We start from the raw sequence: 24489 nt of genomic DNA, 5'->3' as shown, positions 1-24489 counted from the left end.
TTGCACAGTAAAGAAAGAAGGAAGATTAATCCCTACAATGAATCCTCCCTCCTGTGCACTACCTGGAGGTGGAGGTCGGCACCCTAGATAGACGATATGGCGCCCCTACTCACCGACGACTGTCCCTACCCTTACCCTGTAAACTCCTGCGAAAGCAAATACAAAAATGCAGTGCTTAACAATAAAGTGATAAAAGTGCAATCTGCAGGATTTACAATACACTTCTATGTGCATTTGCATTGTGCATTTGTTTTGCCAAGAAATGCAGATTTTGTGCTGAAATTTTGAAACCAAATTCCTGCACCCAATCTACACCTATAAAAAAACGCATCACTACCGCATCATTCCGCATGCGGTAGTGATGTGGGTTTTTTACCAGGAGATGTACATTAGGTGCAGGAATATGGTGTACAAGTTTTAGCACAAATCTGCATCTCTTGGCAAAAAAACACAGTTTTCTGCCTGGAGATGCAGGTCTGTGAACTCCATTAGAGTTAATTGAGGTCACCTGGGGTCAGGTTACCTGCCATCATATGTGGAAGACCATGGGAACCTCCAGCTGTGACCACAACTAACCTGAGTGACGTCATCTCTAATCGCAGCTTAGTGTCTGCTTGAAACTCACAGTTTTCGGTCATGTTTAATGATCGCGCGCTGTCCCTTCAGTAATGTAGCAAAGCTGGAATCGTTGTGGGACCTCATGTGGATTACTTCAGACCTGCAGGTGTTTTGGTGGATAATAAAGTGGTGAAAGAGGATGTTTTTTGTGTTTTATTTCAAATAAAGGATTGTTTTCTGTGGTTGTGTTTATTTACTTTCACTTACAGATTAGTAATGGGGAGGTCTCATAGACCCTCCCCATTACTAATCTAGGGCTTATTGGCAGCTGTGAGCTGCGATTAACCCCTTATTACCCAATTTCCACTGTATCAGGGCAATCAACAAGAGCCAGGTAAAGTGCTGGAACTTTCACTACTTTTCTACTGGATGCAACAATCTTGGGCAGCTGCAGTTTGCTTTTTTTAGGCTGGGGAGGCCCAGTAACCATGAGTCTCCCCAGTCTGAGAATACCAGCCAAAGTAGTCAGGTTATCATGGCTGGGTATCAAAATTAAAGGGTAGGGGAGACAGCACAACATTTTTTTTTAAAATTATCTATTTAAATAATTAAAAAAGCTGCATGCGGTTCCTTTTATTTTGATGCACAGACAAGATAGGTACAGGACTGGGGGCTGCAGCATGTAGCTGTATGTTTTATCTATTCTGGGTATTCATATGGGGGACCCTATGCCAATTTATTTATTTTTATACCACGATAGACTCACGTAGCGTCTGTGATTTGAAACAGTCAGCTGACACTCAGGGTGGGGGCAACTCTGACTGCAACCAATCACAGGTGCCGGTAAGCAGGGAAAGTAGTGCACATGCATGAACCTAATGAACGGCTCCGGAAGTGATTGGGCAGCCGTGAGAGCAGTTACAGCCGCGCTGGAGCCTCGGTAAGTATTGCGCGCCTTCTCCTATTCCCCTATTCCTTCTACCACTATTTTTAATCGCTAAATTCTGGTCCCTATAGACATATATAGGGATCAGCGTCCAGCCAGATATCCGGGATCAATTCTGAACCAAAAATTATTTTTTTTTATTCAAATCTGGTTAGGTCCCCCTGCCCCAGTTATGTGCAAGTCCGCCCATCACTACTAATGGAGTTCTTCTAGGCTATGTGGCATCTGCTCACTTCATTAGCAGTTTTTTTTCACCTAGTAGCATCAGTTTGCCTGTGACGTGTAGTACCTGCCTTGAAATACAGTGCCTGCACACTAATAGTTAAAAGTAAGCAAGATAGACATTAAAACAGAACAGTTAAACTTACTGAGTCTCCGGCGCAGCTGACACACTTCTTTCAGGTCTACTCATTAACCTTCATACATATTCACTGCTTCCCCCACCTGCTCTGTGACAGCATCTGTGATTGGTTGCAGTTAGACTGCTGGCATCTGTGATTGGTTGTGGAGTGTAATAAATTAATAATTGGAAAAAATGATGTACTATCCCCCATACCCAGCACAAAGAAAGCAAATGGCTACAGGCTGCAGCTTCCAATTGTGTACATTATCTTGGCTGTGTTTCAAAATACAAGGGACCCTACGCGGCTTTTTTTAAATTATTTAAATAAATTATTTTAAAAAGCGGAGTTCACTCCCCTTAATTCTGATACCCAACTAAGATAAAGCGGAGAGTAGGGGGCTGGTCTGCTCAGACTGGGGAGGCCCATGGTAATTGGGGCCCAGAGCCCCCCAGAAATCGTTACATCGATTAGATGTGACAATTCCAGCACTTTACCTGTGTCATCCCGATTGCTCTGGTGCAGTGGCAATATAAAATCTGCATCTCCTGGCAAGAAAAAATGCACCAAAACAGGATTCATTTTGGTGTATTTTTCTACTAGGAAATGCAGATTTGGTGCAGAAATGTCTGAAATCAAATACGGAATATGTGCACATAGCCTAAGTTGGTTATCCGACATTGACTTCAATTACTTCACCTTAGGTGAGGTTCACCTGAGGTCACAGCTGGCGTACTATGGAAATATCCAGCTGTTACCTCAGGTGAGCTCAGTTGCTCACAGCTACAGCTCAGTCAGTGTGTCCTTGACAGCTGCAGTGAGTGATCATGTTATCTAATGTGTCTGCGCACCGCGACCTCAGATGTAGCACAGCCGGGATCGTTGGGTTACCTCGTGTAGATTATGTTGGACCTGCAGAGATAGTTTGTTTTTTTTTTGGGGGGGGGGGGTGTAATAAATTGGAGAAATATTGTGTTTTTTTTTTTTTTGTTTAGCTAAAGAATTATTCTCTGTTTATTTTTTTCTTTTCTTACAGGGTTAGTAATGGGGGGTTCTCATAGACCTCTTACCATTACTAACCTAGGGCTTGATGACCACTATGATTTGCACACACATAGGCACTACCGGTCCCATCATTACCGGCCCCATCATCACAGCACACGCCGGCACTACCGCCCTCATAATCACCGCACACACTAGCACTACGGTCCCCATATTCACTGCACACACCTGCACTACGGCCCCCATCATCACCGCACACACGCAGGCACTACCGCCCCCATCATCACCGCACACACACAGGCACTATTTCCCCTATCCTAACCGCACACACGCAGGCATTACCGCCCCCATCATCACCACACACACGCAGGCACTACCGCCCCCATCATCACCGCACACACGCAGGCACTACGGCCCCCATATTCACTGCACATACCTGCACTACGGCCCCCATCATCACCGCACAAACACGCAGGCACTACCGCACCCATCATCACCGCACACACACAGGCACTACCGTGCCCATCATCACTGCACACACACCGGCACCGCTGACAGTGCGACTCACTTCAGTTGCTGTGTGGAGCTGACAGAGAGCGGTCGTGGTCTGTGGCCAATCTTGTCAGCTTCCGATGTAGCAGAGCTGAAAGCGTCGTGGGACCTCGTGTGGATTACGTCGGACCTGGAGGGGTATTTGGGGATTTTAATATAGTGGTGAAAGAGGGTGTTTTTTTGTCTTTTATTTCATATAAAGAATTTTTCGATGTTTGTGTTTATTTACTTTTACTACAGATTAATCATGGAAGGTGTCTCATAGACGCCTGCCATGATTAACATAGGACTTAGTGGCAGCTATGGGCTGCCATTAACTCCTTATTACCCCGATTGCCACCACACCAGGGCAATTCGGTATGAGACGGGTAGAGTCCCGGGACTGTTGCATCTAATGGATGTGGCAATTCTGGGCGGCTGCTGGCTGATATTTTTAGGCTGGGGCACTCCCCATAACGTGGAGCTCCCCATCCTGAAAATACCAGCCCTCAGATGTATGGCTTTACTTTGGCTGGTATCAAAATTGGGGGGACTGCACGTCGTTTTTTTTTTTTAAATTTATTTTACTCCAAGATAGAGAACCGCTCAGCGGCGGCTGTGATTGGTTGCAGTGAGACAGCTGTCACTCAGCGTGGGGGCGCGTCTGACTGCAACCAATCATAGGCCCTAGTGGGCGGGGGAAGTAGTGAATACGAGATGGAATAATAAGCGGCTGGCATTTTCAAAAGCTAGAGAAGCCACCAGAGCAGTGTGACAGCCGTGCAGCGCCGCACCGGTGATCGGTGAGTATGAGAGAGGGGGTGAGAGGGAGAGACCGACTGACAGAGAGAGATAGAGAACAAGAGAGACCGACATCAACAGACAGAGCGGCAGACAGAGGGAGAGATTAAGAGAGAGAGAGAGGCCAGAAATGAATTTACATCTCATCTGAGCATGCTCAGATTAAAAAATCGGATCCATCACTGGAATGCGTTTTTTGACCCATTCCGACGCATCCAGCACCCATAAGCTTTTATTATCCAATATGCCACACCGCGCCGATCAATACATTACCTAAATATCTTTTTTTTTTTTTTTTTCAAATAATCCTCAGCAGTTATGCAATGTCACATTTAAATTTGTTTTCAATTTTTCATATGGCTAGTTGTATTTTTCATTCCTTATGTATTATAAAGCAGTTATGCTTGTTCATATTTCTCTGAATTTGGTGTGCAGCTTTTCACTTCATATAGATTGTATATTTTTTGGCTAGCACCCTGTTCACATTTACAATGGTGTTCCAGCAGTCTTTTTGATTGATTCCCTTTAATAGACAATAAATTGTTTGTATTTATCTTAAATAGCATCAGAAAGTCCTAATTGTTACCTCATTTATTCAGCACATTATTTTATAAAAAAAAAAAAAAAAAAGAGAATATAACCACTGTGAGTGATTCTTTTGCATGCAGTCATGTGCGGCATTATTTGTCAGCAGGCTTTTCTCTGTTGATCGCACAAGATTTACATGTATTGTATTAAAAACTTTGGGTCTTGTCTTCTCTCTCTGCTACAAGATCTATTGCAACCAGAAATCAAAATACACATTAATCCACTATCAATAAGAAAAATCATTGCTCAACTTGAAAAACGGTGCCCTGCCGAGTGTGACCACTACAGACATGATTTTCAGACTTTGAATTTAATGAAGTGTAATACATTTTTATATGCTCATTTCCAATTCATCTAGACTGCTAATAGGTATTAGAAGTAATAAATCTCTGTTGCTAAAGTCCATGGTGAATATTTTGACTTTGCATAATTCTTGAAACCATACTGTTAACGTCAGTCACTTTAGGGTTTCATGAAGATGAAGTTGAAAGGAATGAAAGACCTCTATGTGTTGCATGTGTCGTATATTTTAAACTACAGTATATGTTCAGGTATATACATGCATTACATATTGGGCTTGACATAACTCCGTAGGATTACTTGTAGTTGCATACAATATAACATTTAGAAAAAGGCAACATAAAAAAAGATGCACACAAAAATATTTCCAAGAACGGATTCTTTTGAAAGAGCACATTTGATCACGGCAAAACTGTAGTTTTGGAAGAATCGGCACTCTCCGTATCACTCAGCTAGGTGTGATCCCAGCCTTTTGCTTCTCTGTAGCAATTCTGTTTTAGGTCTGTCCAAATCTGGAAAGACTTTGTAAGTGATGAAAAAGGTATTTCTAGTTTTTCTAAAATAAAAAAACTGCTTCAATGTAGTTTTTCGTACATCTATGTATAACCATATGCCCTTCTTATGCTGCTGCAGAGAAACCAGTTGCTATTTATTCCTTTGTGCTTTATAGCACCATCTAATTTCCAAGATTTTGTTTTCCCTAGCATTTGACGAAGTCCATGAAGACACATAATTGTTAAAGGGGTTGTCCTTCTAACAAAATGCATTTTAATTACTAGATCTTGGAATAATAGCAGGTTTCACAATTGGATGTGTTTCACAAAAATGTTCCGGTGCTGAGATAATGTTATAAAACTGACCCTACTATGCACTGTATAATGGCTTTGTCTGACCATGTAAAGCTGCTTCAGTTCATGGTCAACACATACGAGTACCACACCTCCTGGCTAAGGGAAGAGTGAACAAAGTCACTTGTTATAAGTGAGTATACAGACAAAATAGCAGGGGCCTCGCTGCTTCTTTCTGAGATACCACATTTCCCTGCCTGTTTTATCATAGAAGTGAGTGTTTCGGTTGTATCACTTGTCCCGTGTGACCTCATCATTAAAACTAGAAGTCCCAGAGAGGGGTCATTTTAACATTTCTACCTTTTGGAACCCAGAGACAGGTCGAATGACGTGAAGGATTTTAGCTAACATCCTATAATCACCGTCTTTTGTTCTGCAATTAACGCCATTACTGTCGCACCACAGGAGGTTGTTGTTTTCCATTGAGTTTAGCCATTTCGTTTCTAGTTAGTTCTATTCAGTTTATTGTATGTCATTTGACCCTCTTTCGGGACTTCAGGGGGGAGCTCAAAATTTCTGGGACTTCTAGTGTTAATCAAGTCCGTGACATTTAAGCTCAGCAATTGTGGAGCCGGGGTACTGTATGTGCCAACCATGAAATGGAGTGGCGCTGCACAGTCGAACACAGCAAATAACAGTATATAGATTTTCTCAGCTCAGGAACTTTTTTTATATATATATATACATCCAATTGTAGAACGTATTATTATTCTAAGACCTGTTGATTAAAATGTACTTTGTGGTGTGATGGGGGTACTGACTCTGCTTGCTTCTCAGTTGCACAGAGGTAGGCACAGGAGGCACTTTGAATGCAATGGCCAGGCAGCTTTATTTAAACTGCATAAAGCATGCCATCAACATACGAGATAAGCGGTATTTCAATGCAGTAACAACAACATATGCATTTTCTCCATGGCATTTCAGTGTCCGTCCAGTATGTCCATGATCAATGCTTTTCACAAGAGGTCTTCTTACCTCTGCAAACTGATCTCGGTCACTCGAGCCCCCACTCATGGGTTTACTTGAGGTTTCATAACACTTCCACACACAGATCATGTGCCGAACAGATTGACACCATTTTAAACCATGTCAGCCAGGTTAAACACACTTATGGATGAAGATATGTGGATAGCCCGACCTGCCCATCTCTCCAGCTATTCGTAAGACCTGTCCCAGGAATGCCCTAATAAGCCTTGTGGCACTACAAGTGCTAGAGCAGATATCCAGGCTTACACCACTTTCATGGTACACACCCTCCGCCATGTTACAGTGGCAAAACCCTTTTAAGGCCTCACACACATTAGATAGCTGTCGGCTGAATGAACTCCAACAGTTGCCTCATAGAAATGCTTAGCGGAGTGTTCCTTTATTCTTTATGAGTGAGCCGTTGCCAGATGACTGTGGCAGTGGCTTATCGTCTGGAAAAAATAAATCAGCTGATGACATACAGCAGGACAGACCCTTCTCTATCCAACAAAATCTGACCAGGGAAATTTGAGAATCCCTTAAGGTGGCTTTACACACTGCAACATCGCAAACGACATCGCTGTAACGTCACCGGTTTTGTGACGTTACAGCGACCTCCCCAGCGACATTGCAGTGTGTGAAACCTATCAGCGACCTGGCCCCTGCTGTGAAGTTGTGATCGCTACAAATCGTTCAGGACCATTCCTAGGTCCTTTGTTTCCCGCTGTGCAGCATGCATCGCTAGAAAGTTTCAGTGTGTAAAGGGGACTTTACAGCGACTTCCCTTTCAAATAGCAGCTTTGACACGTCCCCAACAACCAGCTAGGTCGTTCTGCAGGTCCGGATCGCTGTTGCGTCGTTGGCCAGGTTTGCCTGTTTGACAGCTCACCAGAGACTTTGTAGCGATCCCGGCTAGGTTGAGATCACAGGTTGGATCGCTAGAAAGTCTCAGTGTGTAAACCCAGCTTTACACCCATTAACCTGTTATCTGATTCCTCTGATATCAGTGGGTTGGGACGACGTTCATTATCCTTGCTTGCTGTCAAATGAAAGACCTGAACACTACAAGTGCTAACTGGTGCCTACCATTCTAGCATTTTTCCTCCACTACCGCATACCCCCCAGCAGCAAGACCCCCAGTGTTCAGTTTCAGGGAAGAGTGCAAATGAAGAAGATAAGAAATCACAAGCAATATTACATAGAGCATCAGTGAACAATATAGAAATCAAATGAAATGTATCTTGTCAGTATAGATAAAATCAGAATGGCGACAGGCAAGTGCGTCATGTATGATTTTTTTTTTTAAAGAAGTAAACCATTCCATTTTATGGCCATAAATAGGACAAGTGCTAAACAGTAAATCCTATCAATAATAGTTAAGGATACAATATTTCCCCCCATAACTTAACCTGTTTGTCAAAACATTAAATTACATGGAAGCGTTGGAATTCTATAGTATAGATAACCTTTTTAGTCTTAAAGATTTGAAGGAAAAAAATGTCTTTTATCATATGAAATAATCTGCAATATATCTTGCACTAAGTAAAGAACATAACGCTTTCATATTCTACATGTTCTGCGCTTAAAATTTTATTGCCACTTTGCAGTGATTTAATGACCATTATGTGAAACTCTTACAGATTGAACTTGGAAGAAGAAATAGATCAGCGTAAAGTGCAGACTTCAGTAGACAAAGCCACGATACAAGAATTAAATGTTTGTCTCCAGCAAGAGCGAGAAGGTACAGTTTCCATGTTTGTATACAGAAGGATCTTATTGTTCTTGTAGTTCTAGGATCAAGCCCAGACAGCTTATTGGCCTATAATGCAAGCCATCAGTTATACACAATAATGAGACCTAAAAGCATGCACAGTTACATAGAGAGGTATTTTAATTATTGCCTTTATTATTATTTGGCTATTATTTGTTTAAAGGGATTATCCAGTGTCTCTCACATTGATAAGAGCCGCAGAAAAGGAGTGTGATGCATGCGGGCTGTGCACAGGACCTATTGATGCAGTATCAACAGCGTCCCTCACCTCCCAATGCGGAAATATCAAGCACGGAATCTCCTTTAGGCTACTGTCACACACAAGTTTTTTTCCGTCAAGCACAATGCGGAAAAAACGGATCCGGCGCCGAATCCGTTTTATCCCCATTGATTTGTATCAGCGCCGGATTATTCCCGATGGCCTTGCGTTGCATCCGGCTTTTGCCGGATCCGTTGTAATTGGCTAATGCATCGGCCGGATGGAACGTCTCTTGTAACATTTTTTGTCTCTGACAAAAAAAGCATCGCGCCAGATCCGGCATGACACGGCGTGATTTACAATAGAAGCCTATAGACGCCGGATCCGGCGAAATGCGGCAAAAAATGGATGCGGACGCCGAATCCATTTTTTTAAACTGAGCATGCTCCAATTCATTGGAAAAAAAAACGGATCCAGCAAAAAAAACGGACGGCACTGATGCAAAAATGGATGCGCCGGATCCGTTTTTTTATGGATCAGGTATACCGGATCCGTCAAAAAAAAAAAAAGTGCGGCGCATCCGTTTTTGCATATTCTGTGCCGGATCTGTTGCATCAGGGACACGCCGGATTGTACCTGATGCCATAAAACTAATGTGTGAAAGTAGCCTAAATAATTATCCTCTACTATCATATATAATGATTTCATCTGAAAACACTTAAAATAACAGAAGTATTTTCGTCTCATCACTCATGTTTTTCTTGCAGAAGAGCGTATATCTTACAATTTCTGCCTGGGGTATAAAATGCTTTTTAGCTTGTTGTTTCCACTGAGCATTAAAGGAAGTTAAGACTCAAAATCTAATGAAATATATGAACTTAAAGGAAGTAATTGTTACATTAGATATTTGTTAGATTTAAAGAAGTATTTTACATTTAGACCCCTTTGGTGACATTTTGCTTATGTATTTAGAAGTACAGTTAGGTCCAGAAATATTTGGACAGTGACACAATTTTCGCGAGTTGGGCTCTGCATGCCACCACATTGGATTTGAAATGAAACCTCTACAACAGAATTCAAGTGCAGATTGTAACGTTTAATTTGAAGGTTTGAACAAAAATATCTGATAGAAATTGTAGGAATTGTACACATTTCTTTACAAACACTCCACATTTTAGGAGGTCAAAAGTAATTGGACAAATAAACCAATCCCAAACAAAATATTTTTATTTTCAATATTTTGTTGCGAATCCTTTGGAGGCAATCACTGCCTTAAGTCTGTAACCCATGGACATCACCAAACGCTGGGTTTCCTCCTTCTTAATGCTTTGCCAGGCCTTTACAGCCGCAGCCTTCAGGTCTTGCTTGTTTGTGGGTCTTTCCGTCTTAAGTCTGGATTTGAGCAAGTGAAATGCATGCTCAATTGGGTTAAGATCTGGTGATTAACTTGGCCATTGCAGAATGTTCCACTTTTTTGCACTCATGAACTCCTGGGTAGCTTTGGCTGTATGCTTGGGGTCATTGTCCATCTGTACTATGAAGCGCCGTCCGATCAACTTTGCGGCATTTGGCTGAATCTGGGCTGAAAGTATATCCCGGTACACTTCAGAATTCATCCGGCTACTCTTGTCTGCTGTTATGTCATCAATAAACACAAGTGACCCAGTGCCATTGAAAGCCATGCATGCCCATGCCATCACGTTGCCTCCACCATGTTTTACAGAGGATGTGGTGTGCCTTGGATCATGTGCCGTTCCCTTTCTTCTCCAAACTTTTTTCTTCCCATCATTCTGGTACAGGTTGATCTTTTTCTCATCTGTCCATAGAATACTTTTCCAGAACTGAGCTGTTTTTCAGCAAATTTAACTCTGGCCTGTCTATTTTTGGAATTGATGAATGGTTTGCATCTAGATGTGAACCCTTTGTATTTACTTTCATGGAGTCTTCTCTTTACTGTTGACTTAGAGACAGATACACCTACTTCACTGAGAGTGTTCTGGACTTCAGTTGATGTTGTGAACGGGTTCTTCTTCACCAAAGAAAGTATACGGCGATCATCCACCACTGTTGTCATCCGTGGACGCCCAGGTCTTTTTGAGTTCCCAAGCTCACCAGTCAATTCCTTTTTTCTCAGAATGTACCCGACTGTTGATTTTGCTACTCCAAGCATGTCTGCTATCTCTCTGATGGATTTTTTCTTTTTTTTCAGCCTCAGGATGTTCTGCTTCACCTCAATTGAGAGTTCCTTAGACCGCATGTTGTCTGGTCACAGCAACAGCTTCCAAATGCAAAACCACACACCTGTAATCAACCCCAGACCTTTTAACTACTTCATTGATTACAGGTTAACGAGGGAGACGCCTTCAGAGTTAATTGCAGCCCTTAGAGTCCCTTGTCCAATTACTTTTGGTCCCTTGAAAAAGAGGAGGCTATGCATTATAGAGCTATGATTCCTAAACCCTTTCTCCGATTTGGATGTGAAAACTCTCATATTGCAGCTGGGAGTGTGCACTTTCAGCCCATATTATATATAATTGTATTTCTGAACATGTTTTTGCAAACAGCTAAAACAACAAAACTTGTGTCACTGTCCAAATATTTCTGGCCCTGACTGTATATAGCAATTGTTGAATTTCAATCTAAAGCTTTAATCCTTTTTTTTTCATTTTTAGTCCCACTTTGGCTTCCATGATGTAGAACTTTTTTTAATTTTTCTGTCAATATGAGTACATTTCTTTCTGGGAAGAGATGTATTTTTCCTTTGCATTTGGGATGCATATTACTAATTGACTAACTTAGAATTCCTTAAGAGGGCAATAAACACCCATTCCAAAATATTTTTTTTTCACCCTAAATATAAATGACTTTAACTTTTTTAATAACTTGTATATTCAAAACCAACTGTAATATTTTTTATTTTTTGGTATCAACCACTTTTGCAGAATAAAAAAAAAGGTTTTTGGGTTTTTTTGCTGTTTGAAAAACAATTATGTGCTTTCATATTTTGAAAGCACCCTACCATTGTCAATCATTTAAACACCATAGTTTGCTATTCACTATTAAATGTTCTGACATCGACATTATCTCTCATCATTGCTACTCCAAAATAGATGCAAATATTAAAGACACATTATATATATATATATATATATATATATATATATATATATATATATATATATATACAGTGCCTACAAGTAGTATTCAACCCCCTGCAGATTTAGCAGGTTTGATAAGATGCAAATAAGTTAGAGCCTGCAAACTTCAAGCAAGAGCAGGATTTATTAACAGACGCATAAATCTTACAAACCAACAAGTTATGTTGCTCAGTTAAATTTTAATACATTTTCAACATAAAAGTGTGGGTCAATTATTATTCAACCCCTAGGTTTAATATTTTGTGGAATAACCCTTGTTTGCAATTACAGCTAATAATCGTCTTTTATAAGACCTGATCAGGTCGGCACAGGTCTCTGGAGTTATCTTGGCCCACTCCTCCATGCAGATCTTCTCCAAGTTATCTAGGTTCTTTGGGTGTCTCATGTGGACTTTAATCTTGAGCTCCTTCCACAAGTTTTCAATTGGGTTAAGGTCAGGAGACTGACTAGGCCACTGCAACACCTTGATTTTTTCCCTCTTGAACCAGGCCTTGGTTTTCTTGGCTGTGTGCTTTGGGTCGTTGTCTTGTTGGAAGATGAAATGACGACCCATCTTAAGATCCTTGATGGAGGAGCGGAGGTTCTTGGCCAAAATCTCCAGGTAGGCCGTGCTATCCATCTTCCCATGGATGCGGACCAGATGGCCAGGCCCCTTGGCTGAGAAACAGCCCCACAGCATGATGCTGCCACCACCATGCTTGACTGTAGGGATGGTATTCTTGGGGTCGTATGCAGTGCCATCCAGTCTCCAAACGTCACGTGTGTGGTTGGCACCAAAGATCTCGATCTTGGTCTCATCAGACCAGAGAACCTTGAACCAGTCTGTCTCAGAGTCCTCCAAGTGATCATGAGCAAACTGTAGACGAGCCTTGACATGACGCTTTGAAAGTAAAGGTACCTTACGGGCTCGTCTGGAACGGAGACCATTGCGGTGGAGTACGTTACTTATGGTATTGACTGAAACCAATGTCCCCACTGCCATGAGATCTTCCCGGAGCTCCTTCCTTGTTGTCCTTGGGTTAGCCTTGACTCTTCGGACAAGCCTGGCCTTGGCACGGGTGGAAACTTTCAAAGGCTGTCCAGGCCGTGGAAGGCTAACAGTAGTTCCATAAGCCTTCCACTTCCGGATGATGCTCCCAACAGTGGAGACAGGTAGGCCCAACTCCTTGGAAAGGGTTTTGTACCCCTTGCCAGCCTTGTGACCCTCCACGATCTTGTCTCTGATGGCCTTGGAATGCTCCTTTGTCTTTCCCATGTTGACCAAGTATGAGTGCTGTTCACAAGTTTGGGGAGGGTCTTAATTAGTCAGAAAAGGCTGGAAAAAGAGATAATTAATCCAAACATGTGAAGCTCATTGTTCTTTGTGCCTGAAATACTTCTTAATACTTTAGGGGAACCAAACAGAATTCTGGTGGATTGAGGGGTTGAATAATAAATGACCCTCTGAATAAACTTTTCACAATTTAAAAAAAAAAAAAAAAAAAAGAAATGACATTCTTTTTTGCTGCAGTGCATTTCACACTTCCAGGCTGATCTACAGTCCAAATGTCACAATGCCAAGTTAATTCCGAATGTGTAAACCTGCTAAACCTGCAGGGGGTTGAATACTACTTGTAGGCACTGTGTATATATATATATATATATATATATATATATATATATATATATATATATATATATATATATATATAGATATATATATATAAATAAAAAAAAGCAATCCATAGCAGGCAGGAATCTATTTGGAGTGGAATCCTACTTGACCATCTGGAGTGCCATGTAGCTATATGTCTTTATCTAATTCTCTGATCATTGCCATTATATTAGAGTCAGCTATAATATATAGCCAACAACTGCTGCTATTAGTGCAAACTCAGCCCTTGAGCCAGTTCAATTGCTGTGCTTTAGGTGGTAGAAAAATCTTCACATCTCCCCATTGGAAATACAGTTTTCTAAATACTTGCCCACTTCCCTGTTTCTGATAGCCATAACACATAGATATTATAACTACAAGTCCCGGATTCTCCACTTTTACTATTGATGAACATTTAAATCCTTAGTAATGACCAATGTTCATGCATTGCTATTGCATGCACTCACAATCTCCCTCCTTGATTACTGCAACATCCTCCTCTGTGGCCTCCTTGCTAACCAGCTCGTACCTCTTCAAACCATCCTTAATTCTGCTGCCCGAATGATCCACCTCTCTCCTCAACACCACTCCACTTCATCCCTCTGCAAATCCCTTTATTGGCTCCCAATCCTTCACCGTATCCAATTCAAACTACTAATACTGACAAAGCTGTCCATAATCTGTCTCCTCCATATATCTCCGAACTAATCTCCTGCTACACTCCAACACGTAACCTCTGGTCCTCCCAAGATCTCCTTCTCTTCTTTTCTATCATTCGCTCCTCATGCAACTGCCTTCAAAACTTCTCACGAGCATCCCGTCTTCTAGAATTCGCTGCCTCAACGCATCAGATTATCTGCTACACTTGAAAGCTTCAAACGGAACTTGAAAACTCATCTGTTCAGAAATGCCTATAATCTCCAATGACCCCACTGTGTCACCACCGCCAGAGCTGTCGCCTCACCACCGTGCCGAAACTGCCGCCCGACCAACACCCCACCATCTGTCTCCTACCCAAAAACCTATAGAACGTAAGCCCACAAGGGCAGGGTCCTCTTCCCTCTGTACTAGTCTGTCTATTGTAATTTGTATATGTATTCTGTATGTAACCCCTTCTCATGTACAGCACCATGGAATTAATTGTGTGTAGATGTTGTTGTGTGTAGTTACCAAGTGTTTGTGTAGGGTGCTGTACATGTTCTGGGTGTTGTCTGGGTGTGGCGGGGAGTGAGAGCGGTGTTGTTTGTGTGTTGCGTTGTTTGTAGAGCGCTGTGTGTCTGTAGCGTTGTGTGTGTGTGTTGCCCGGTTTGTGGGTTTGTGTGGGTGTCGGGTGTGTCTGTGTGTTTTGGGGGAGGTATGTTTTGTGCAATGTTTGTGTTGTGCGGTATGTGCGTATATTTGTGTGTGCCGTGGTTTTTGTGTGTTGGGTGTTGTGTGTGTGCGGCGTTGTCTGTGTGTGTGGGTGTCTGTGTAGGGCAGTGTTTGTGGTTCCCAGTGTGTGTGTGGTGTGTTGTGCAGTGCGTGTGTGTGTTTTGGGGGGAGGTGTGCACCCCCCATCGTGCTCCATCCCCCATGCTGCGCACCCCCCATCGTGCTTTATCCCCCATGCTGCGCACCCCCCATCGTGCTCCATCCCCCATGCTGTGCACCCCCCATCGTGCTCCATCCCCCATGGTGCGCACCCCCCATCGTGCTCCATCCCCCATGCTGCGCACCCCCCATCGTGCTCCATCCCCCATGCTGCGCACCCCCCATCGTGCTCCATCCCCCATGCTGCGCACTCCCCATCGTGCTCCATCCCCCATGCTGCGCACCCCCCATCGTGCTCCATCCCCCATGCTGCGCACGCCCCATCGTGCTCCATCCCCCATGCTGCACACTCCCCATTGTGCTCCATCCCCCATGCTGCGCACTCCCCATTGTGCTCCATCCCCCATGCTGTGCACTCCCCATCGTGCTCCATCCCCCCATGCTGCGCATTCCCCATCGTGCTCCATCCCCCATGCTGCGCACTCCCAAACGTGGTCCATCCCCCATGCTGCGCACTCCCAAACGTGCTCCATCCCCCATGCTGCGCACTCCCCATCGTGCTCCATGCCCCATGCTGCGCACTCCCCATCGTGCTCTATCCCCCATGCTGCGCACTCCCAAACGTGCTCCATCCCCCCATGCTGCGCACCCCCCATCGTGCTCCATCCCCCATGCTGCGCACCCCCCATCGTGCTCCATCCCCCATGCTGCGCACTCCCCATTGTGCTCCATCCCCCATGCTGCACACTCCCCATCGTGCTCCATCCCCCATGCTGCGCATTCCTGATCGTGCTCTATCCCCCATGCTGCGCACTCCCCATCGTGCTCTATCCCCCATGCTGCGCACTCCCCATCGTGCTCCATCCCCCATGCTGCGCACTCCCCATCGTGCTCCATCCCCCATTCTGCGCACCCCCCATCGTGCTCCATCCCCCATGCTGCGCACTCCCCATCGTGCTCCATCCCCCATGCTGTGCACTCCCCATCGTGCTCCATCCCCCATGCTGTGCACTCCCCATCGTGCTCTATCCCCCATGCTGTGCACTCCCCATCGTGCTCCATCCCCCATGCTGCGCACTCCCCATCGTGCTCCATGGTGCGCACTCCCCATCGTGCTCTATCCCCCATGCTGCGCACTCCCCATCGTGCTCTATCCCCCATGCTGCGCACTCCCCATTGTGCTCCATCCCCTATGCTGCGCACTCCCCATCGTGCTCCACGGTCACCCATCAGACATTATACACGCACACATCTGATCGCATACACTCACACATACACCCCACTTCTCCCTGTGCCCACCGGTGGGCGGTCCCAGCAGCTGTGCTACACGCCGTGCTCCTCTGCCAACAGTCACAGTTCCGATCGCATACACTCACACACACACACTCACACATCAGAACACACTCACACACATCCGATCGCATACACGCGCACACACACTCACACATCAGAACCAACTCACACACATCCGATCGCATACACGCACACACACACTGACGATATCGCACAGCGCTCACACAATCACAACATGTGGAGATACCACATGCTTCCGGCCATGTGATCATCCGGCAGGTCCTTGAAGATCTCGGCACGCACAGGATCGCCGCCGAGGAGCAAGCGATATCACGGGATGTTGTGAGTGTGTGGATGCGATCTGATGTATGTGTGAGGTGTGTGTGAGAGTGAGTGTGATCTGATGTGTGTGTGTGTGTCTGTTCTTATGTGTGTGCGTGTGTGTGTGTTCCGCCGCTGCAGGACCTTGATGCGCTCACCTGGGAGCCGGTGTATGCTGGTAACCATGCTACAATATTACATGGTTACCAGCGTACCCCGCCCCCTCTCGCACGGGAGCCCACACCAGCGTACGCCGACGTACGCTGATGTGGGCTCCCGGGGGTACAGCACTCACCTGGGAGTCGGTTCAGGGAATGCGTGTGGGGGGCGGGGCCAGAGCGAGCGTGCAATGCGTGAGGGGGGCGGGGCGTGGCCTAGTTGCCAATGCGTGCAGGGGGCCGGGGCGAGAGGCCAATCCGTGCGAGGGGGTGGAGCCGAGGCGAGGCGAGCGGCCAATCCGTGCGGGGGGGCGGGGCCATGGCGAGCCCAGCGGCCAATCCGCTGTTTGTCACCGTAAGGACACAATTTTGGAGCAAGGCAGACAGACAGAATAAGGCAATTATATATATACTAGAAGGTGGCCCGATTCTACGCATCGGGTATTCTAGAATTTACATATTGTGTAGTTCATGTATGATTTTTGATATAGATAGAGATATATATATATATATATATATATATATATATATATATAAATATATAGATGTTGTTGTGTGTAGTTACCAAGTGTTTGTGTAGGGCGCTGTACATGTTCTGGGTGTTGTCTGGGTGTGGCGGGGGGTGAGAGCGGTGTTGTATGTGTGTTGCGTTGTTTGTGGAGCGCTGTGTGTCTGTCGCGTTGTGTGTGTGTGTTGCGCGGTTTGTGTGGGTGTGGTGTGTTTTGGGGGGAGGTATGTTTTGTGCAATGTGTGTGTTGTGCGGTATGTGCGTATATTTATGTATGCCGCGGTGTTTGTGTGTTGGGGGTTTGTGTGTGTGCAGCGTTGTCTGTGTGTGTGGGTGTCTATGTATGGCGGTGTTTGTGGTTCCCTGTGTGTGTGTGTGTGTGTGTGTTGGGGGGAGGTGTGCACCTCCCATCGTGCTCCATCCCCCATGCTGCGCACCCCCCATCATGCCCCATCCCCTATGCTGCGCATTCCCCATCGTGCTCCATCCCCCATGCTGCGCACCCCCCATCGTGCTCCATCCCCCATGCTGCGCACTCCCCATCGTGCTCCATCCTCCATGCTGCGCACTCCCCATCGTGCTCCATCCTCCAAGCTGCGCACTCCCCATCGTGCTCCATCCTCCATGCTGCGCACTCCCCATCGTGCTACGCCCCCCATGCTGTGCACCCCCCATCGTGCTACATCCCTCATCGTGCTACATCCCCCATTGTACTATATCCCCCATGCTGCGCACTCCCCATCGTGCTACATCCCCCATGCTGCGCACCCGCCATCATGCTCCATCCGCCATGCTGCGCACTCCCCATCGTGCTACATCCGCCATGCTGCGCACCCCCCATCGTGCTCCATCCCCCATGCTGCGCACCCCCCATCGTGCTCCATCCCCCATGCTGCGCACTCCCCATCGTGCTCCATCCTCCATGCTGCGCACTCCCCATCGTGCTCCATCCTCCAAGCTGCGCACTCCCCATCATGCTCCATCCCCCATGCTGCGCACCCCCCATCGTGCTACATCCCCCATGCTGCGCACTCCCCATCGTGCTACATTCCCCATGCTGCGCACTCCCCATCGTGCTACATCCCCCATGCTGCGCACCCCCCATCGTGCTACATCCCCCATTGTGCTACATCCCCCATCGTGCTACATCCCCCCATGCTGCGCACTCCCCATCGTGCTACATCCCCCATGCTGCGCACCCGCCATCGTGCTCCATCCGCCATGCTGCGCACTCCCCATCGTGCTACATCCGCCATGCTGCGCACTCCCCATCGTGCTACATCCCCCATGCTGCGCACTCCCCATCGTGCTACATCCCCCATGCTGCGCACTCCCCATCGTGCTACATCCCCTATGCTGCGCACTCCCCATCGTGCTACATCCCCCATGCTGCGCACCCCCCATCGTGCTACATCCCCCATCGTGCTACATCCCCCATCGTGCTACATCCCCCATGCTGCGCACTCCCCATCGTGCTACATCCCCCATGCTGCGCACCCGCCATCGTGCTCCATCCGCCATGCTGCGCACTCCCCATCGTGCTACATCTGCCATGCTGCGCACTCCCCATCGTGCTACATCCTCCATGCTGCGCACTCCCCATCGTGCTCCATCCCCCATGCTGCGCACCCCCCATCGTGCTACATCCCCCATGCTGCGCACTCCCCATCGTGCTACATCCCCCATGCTGCGCACTCCCCATCGTGCTACACCCCCCATGCTGTGCACCCCCCATCGTGCTACATCCCTCATCGTGCTACATCCCCCATTGTACTATATCCCCCATGCTGCGCACTCCCCATCGTGCTACATCCCCCATGCTGCGCACCCGCCATCATGCTCCATCCGCCATGCTGCGCACTCCCCATCGTGCTACATCCGCCATGCTGCGCACTCCCCATCGTGCTACATCCCCCATGCTGCGCACTCCCCATCGTGCTACATCCCCCATGCTGCGCACTCCCCATCTTGCTACATCCCCCATGCTGCGCACTCCCCATCGTGCTACATCCCCCATGCTGCGCACCCCCCATCGTGCTACATCCCCCATGCTGCGCACTCCACATCGTGCTACATCCCCCATGCTGCGCACCTCCCCATCGTGCTACATCCCCCATGCTGCGCACTCCCCATCGTGCTACATCCCCCATGCTGCGCACTCCCCATCGTGCTACATCCCCCATGCTGCACACTCCCCATCGTGCTACATCCCCCATGCTGCACACTCCCCATCGTGCTACATCCCCCATGCTGCGCACTCCCCATCGTGCTATATCCCCCATGCTGCGCACTCCCCATCGTGCTACATCCCCCATGCTGCGCACTCCCCATCGTGCTACATCCCCCATGCTGCGCACCCCCCATCGTGCTACATCCCCCATGCTGCGCACCTCCCCATCGTGCTCCATCCCCCATGCTGCACACTCCCCATCGTGCTCCATCCCCCATGCTGCACACTCCCCATCGTGCTCCATCCCCCATGCTGCGCACTCCCCATCGTGCTACATTCCCCATGCTGCACACTCCCCATCGTGCTACATCCCCCATGCTGCGCACTCCCCATCGTGCTACATCCCCCATGCTGCGCACTCCCCATCGTGCTACATCCCCCATGCTGCGCACCCCCCATCGTGCTCCATCCCCCATGCTGCGCACCCCCCATCGTGCTACATCCCCCATGCTGCGCACTCCCCATCGTGCTACATCCCCCATGCTGCGCACTCCCCATCGTGCTACATCCCCCATGCTGCGCACTCCCCATCGTGCTACATCCCCCATGCTGCGCACCCCCCATCGTGCTACATCCCCCATGCTATAATAGTTCTCCTATTATACTCAGAGAGGAGTATAATAGGAGGACTGTAATAGGAGGAGTAGTCCTGGGGGGAGAGGAGTATAATGCCGGCTCCCTGCACATGTGTACCGGGAGCCGGTGTACGCTGGTAACTATGATACACATCGGGTAACTAAGGGACCTTAGTTACCCGATGTGTATAATGGTTACCAGCGTTCACGGCCTCCGTCAAGATCCCAGCATCGCTAAGTTATGTCTGGCGCTGCTGGGATCCTGACGGAGCCGGTGTACACTGGTAACTATGATACACATCGGGTAACCAAGGGACCTTAGTTACCCGATGTGTATAATGGTTACCAGCGTTCACGGCCTCCGTCAAGATCCCAGCATCTCAAGGTTATGTCTGGCGCTGCTGGGATCGTGACGGAGCCAGTGTAGAAGCAAGCGATATCCCAGGATGTTGTGAGTGTGTGGATGTGATGTGTGAGGTCTGTGTGAGAGTGAGTGTGATCTGATGTGTGTGTGTGTGTGTACTCACCTGGGAGTCGGAGCTCCGTGTCAGTTGGGCCAGAGCGAGCGTGCATTGTGTGAGGGGGGCGGGGCCTGCAGAGAGCCGGGGCGAGAGGCCAATCCGTGTGGGGGGGCGGGGCCATGGCGAGCCCAGCGGCCAATCAGCTTTGTGTCATCGTAAGGACCCAATTTTGGAGCATGACAGACAGACAGACAGAATAAGGCAATTATATAGATAGATAGATAATTATTATCCACTATCACTGTAGGAGTACCGTTTGTGTTACATAGCTACCACCTGACAGTAAGTGTAATAATCACATCATTTTAACCTATTAAATGCCCCTTTCAAGTATGTCAACAATATTTAGACATCTTATAGAGGGTAGCCATCATTTTTGATAGCCACTGCATGCGACATACAAGTGCATCTCAATAAATTGGAATATCATCAAAAAGTAAATATATTTCACTAATTCAATACAAAAGGGAAGCACATATATAGAGTCATTACAAACAGAGTGATCTATTTCAAGTGTTTATTTCTGTTACTGTTGATGATTATGGCTTGCAGCCAATGAAAACCCAAAAGTCATTATCTCAGAAAATTAGAATATTATATAAGACCAACTGAAAAAATGATTTTAAACTGAGACATGTTGGCCTACTGAAAAGAATGTACAGTAAATACACTCAATACTTAGTCACGGCTCCTTTTGCATGAATTACTGCATCAATGTGGCGTGGCATGGAGGCGATCAGCCTATGGCACTGCTGAGGTGTTATGGAAGCCCAGGCTGCATTGATAGCAACCTTCAGCTTGTCTGCATTGTTGAGTCTGATGTGTCTCATCTTCCTCTTGACAATACCCCATAAATTATCTATGGGGTTTAGGTCAGTCGAGTTTGCTGGCCAATCAAACACAGTGATACTGGGGTTTTTAAACCAGGTATTGGTACTTTTGGCAGTGTGGACAGGTGCCAAGTACTACTGGAAAATGAATTTTCAATCTCCAAAAAGCTTGTCGGCAGAGGGAAGCATGAAGTGCTCTAAAATTTCCTGGTAGACGGCTGTGCTGACTTTGGTCTTGATAAAACACAGTGGACCTGCACCAGCAGACGACATGACTCCCCAAACCATCACTGATTGTGGAAACTTCGCACTAGACCTCAAGCAGCTTGGATTGTGTGTCTCTCCACTCTTCCTCCAGTCTCTTGGATCTTGATTTCCAAATGAAATGCAAAATTTACTTTAATCTGAAAACAATACATTGGACCACTGAGCAACAGTCCAGTTCTTTTTCTTCTTGGCCCAGGTAAGACGCTTCTGGCATTGTCGATTTGGTCATTAGTGGCTTGACACAAGGATTGCGACAGTTGTAGCCTATGTCCTGGATACATCTGTGTGTGGTGGCTCTTAACCTTTTCCTATCCAATAAAATTTTCTGTTCTGCCCATTAAAATCCTAACAGAACTATGCACAAAGTCCTGCCTGCTATGCTTAGAAAAGGGACTTTCCACTCAGTGGCCCACTAGAAGGGACTTAGGATAGTAAAATGAGTATGAATTATTGTTGTTCCCTATCAGGGGAAAAAGGAGCGTAACAGAATTTTTGGAATGTCCCTCCCAGGGGGACTCAGGATAGGAAAAGGTTAAAGCACTGACTGCAGCAGCAGCCCACTCCTTGTGAATCTACCCCAAATTTATTAATGGCCTTTTATTAATAATCCTTTCAAGACTGTGGTTATCCAGGTTGTTTGTGCACCTTTTTCTACCACACTTTTTCCTTCCACTCAACTTTCCATTAATATGCTTGGATACAGCACTCTGTGAACAGCGAGCTTTTTTAGCAATGACCTTTTGTGGCTTAACCCCTTTGTGGAGTATGTCAGTGACTGCCTTCTGGACATCTGTCCAGTTAGCAGTCTTCCATGAGTGTGTAACCTACTGAACCAGACTAAGGGACCATTTTAAATTTTTAGGAAACCTTTGCAGGTGTTTTGTGGTAATTATTCTAATTGTTTGAGATGACATTTGGGTTTTCATTGGTTGTAAGCCATAATCAACAATATTAACAGAAATAAACACTTGAAATTGATCACACTATTTATAATGACTCTGTATAATATATGCGCTTACCTTTTTGTATTGACTTACTGAAACCAGTAACTACTGAATACAGTTTTTTTGGGGCAAATGTTTATGCATTTTTAGTGAATAAAATTACCTTTATTAAGCATGTTCTGTAGACACAGCACACATGTAATCCATACCCCCAAAAAACCAGGCATTTTGAATCCAGCGTTTTAATGGCTAAGAGAGCAGGTTTTGGCTACGGAATACAACACAGAAAAAATGCTACGTGTGAACATAGGCTGTGGGTATCTGCACACAGCGTCCTCTATCTTGTGTAGTCTCCGTCCTCTTACCCAGCCCCATGTGGATGACGCATCCTACGTTATTCACACACAGGCCTTCAGTGCACTTCTGCACATGCGCACTTTGATCTACCTTGCTGAGGGCAGACCAAAGTACTGTAATGTGAAGGCACGAGAAACGGTCAAAGACCGCCTACGCATGCGCACTAGAATACTTTAAACAATTCGTGTCAGTTGCTTACCCAATGTAGCTGCAATTAGCAAAGCAAGATATGGTCTCAAAAATAACGTGGTAACAATTTAAAATATAACTTTTAATAGTTTATGATAAAAGAAATTTTTGACCACACAACATAAAAGGTTGTAAAACCAACCTAATTGACTAGGGCCCGAAACAGGCTCCTACTATTACCAAATTAGGACACAGGCACGGTAGGAAAGTCACCCACCGTAACCGTAAAAATAAGGTGACCAGACAGAGTTGTCACCGTAATATGCACACCAAGATATACCACACTTCAATATACAGTGCTTAAAACAATCACTAGGACCAATAGTTAGGTCCTGCTATGGTAAATAAATAATGCAAAAGGTTGTCCAATAGAGGGGGGGGGCAGACCCTTCAGCCACACAATACCCCTCAAATGGCAACACTCTGACCTTAGTTTGTGCTTAGACCTCCGTTTCTTAATTCACTTAGTCATCAGGGGACTGTGGTTAAGAAATCAAGGGCTTCAGTATGAAGCAGACTTCCTGCATGGTGTGTCAGGGCATAAACTCTGACCTTCCTCTCTGCGCTACACTCGGCTGGCTCACCCCACCCCCCGGTTGCTAAGCTACCACCCTATGGGAGCAGGGATGGGTCTTACGACCCCTCCCAGCATGCAGCATGGGAGGGTTACTGCCACTATCCCTTGTCCCAGTGTGTTCCTAGCAATGGGTGTAGTGTGGATTTACCAGGGGACCGGTGTTCACTCCCTTCCTCACCTAGAATGGGGCATCACACCGCTGATGGGGTGCAATGACCTGTGGCGACGGAAGCCTCAGGGGCGCCACACAATAACAAACAACATTGGGATTTTACGTTAACATTTGGACATGAGGAAGCTATCTGCAAAGCGGGTCCCAAAATGTTTGACAACAGATCAGAGGAGCATGCGAGTGAAAACTTCCCGGTCCATTTGTTAGTATTTCCAGACTGATAAGAACTTCCTGGATCGACTGGTCAATATAGCTGAGACCTGGATTTATTTGTATGACCCTGAAAACAAGGAGCAGTCAAAAGAGTGGAGGCACAGTGGTTCTCCTTGTCCAAAGAAGTTCAGTGTGCAAAAATCAGCCACTAAGATGATGGCG

The 24489-nt window shown here is 46.3% G+C and overlaps 1 protein-coding gene across 2 annotated transcripts in view; it reads left to right on the top strand.

Moving 5' to 3' along the window:
• The window catches only part of CNTLN (centlein), a 506300-nt gene that overhangs the window by 286279 nt on the left and 195532 nt on the right, over positions 1-24489 (top strand). For both annotated transcript variants that reach the window (XM_075316500.1, XM_075316495.1), the window contains exon 14: positions 8522-8622. In XM_075316500.1, the coding sequence (XP_075172615.1) occupies positions 8522-8622 (101 nt within the window). The remainder of the gene's footprint in view (positions 1-8521; positions 8623-24489) is intronic.

Source organism: Anomaloglossus baeobatrachus, chromosome 1, assembly GCF_048569485.1.
Source record: "Anomaloglossus baeobatrachus isolate aAnoBae1 chromosome 1, aAnoBae1.hap1, whole genome shotgun sequence".
NCBI classification, from domain to species: Eukaryota; Metazoa; Chordata; class Amphibia; order Anura; family Aromobatidae; genus Anomaloglossus; species Anomaloglossus baeobatrachus.
Note: the sequence above shows the minus strand (reverse complement) of the source record. Positions and strands in the feature narration are given on the sequence as shown.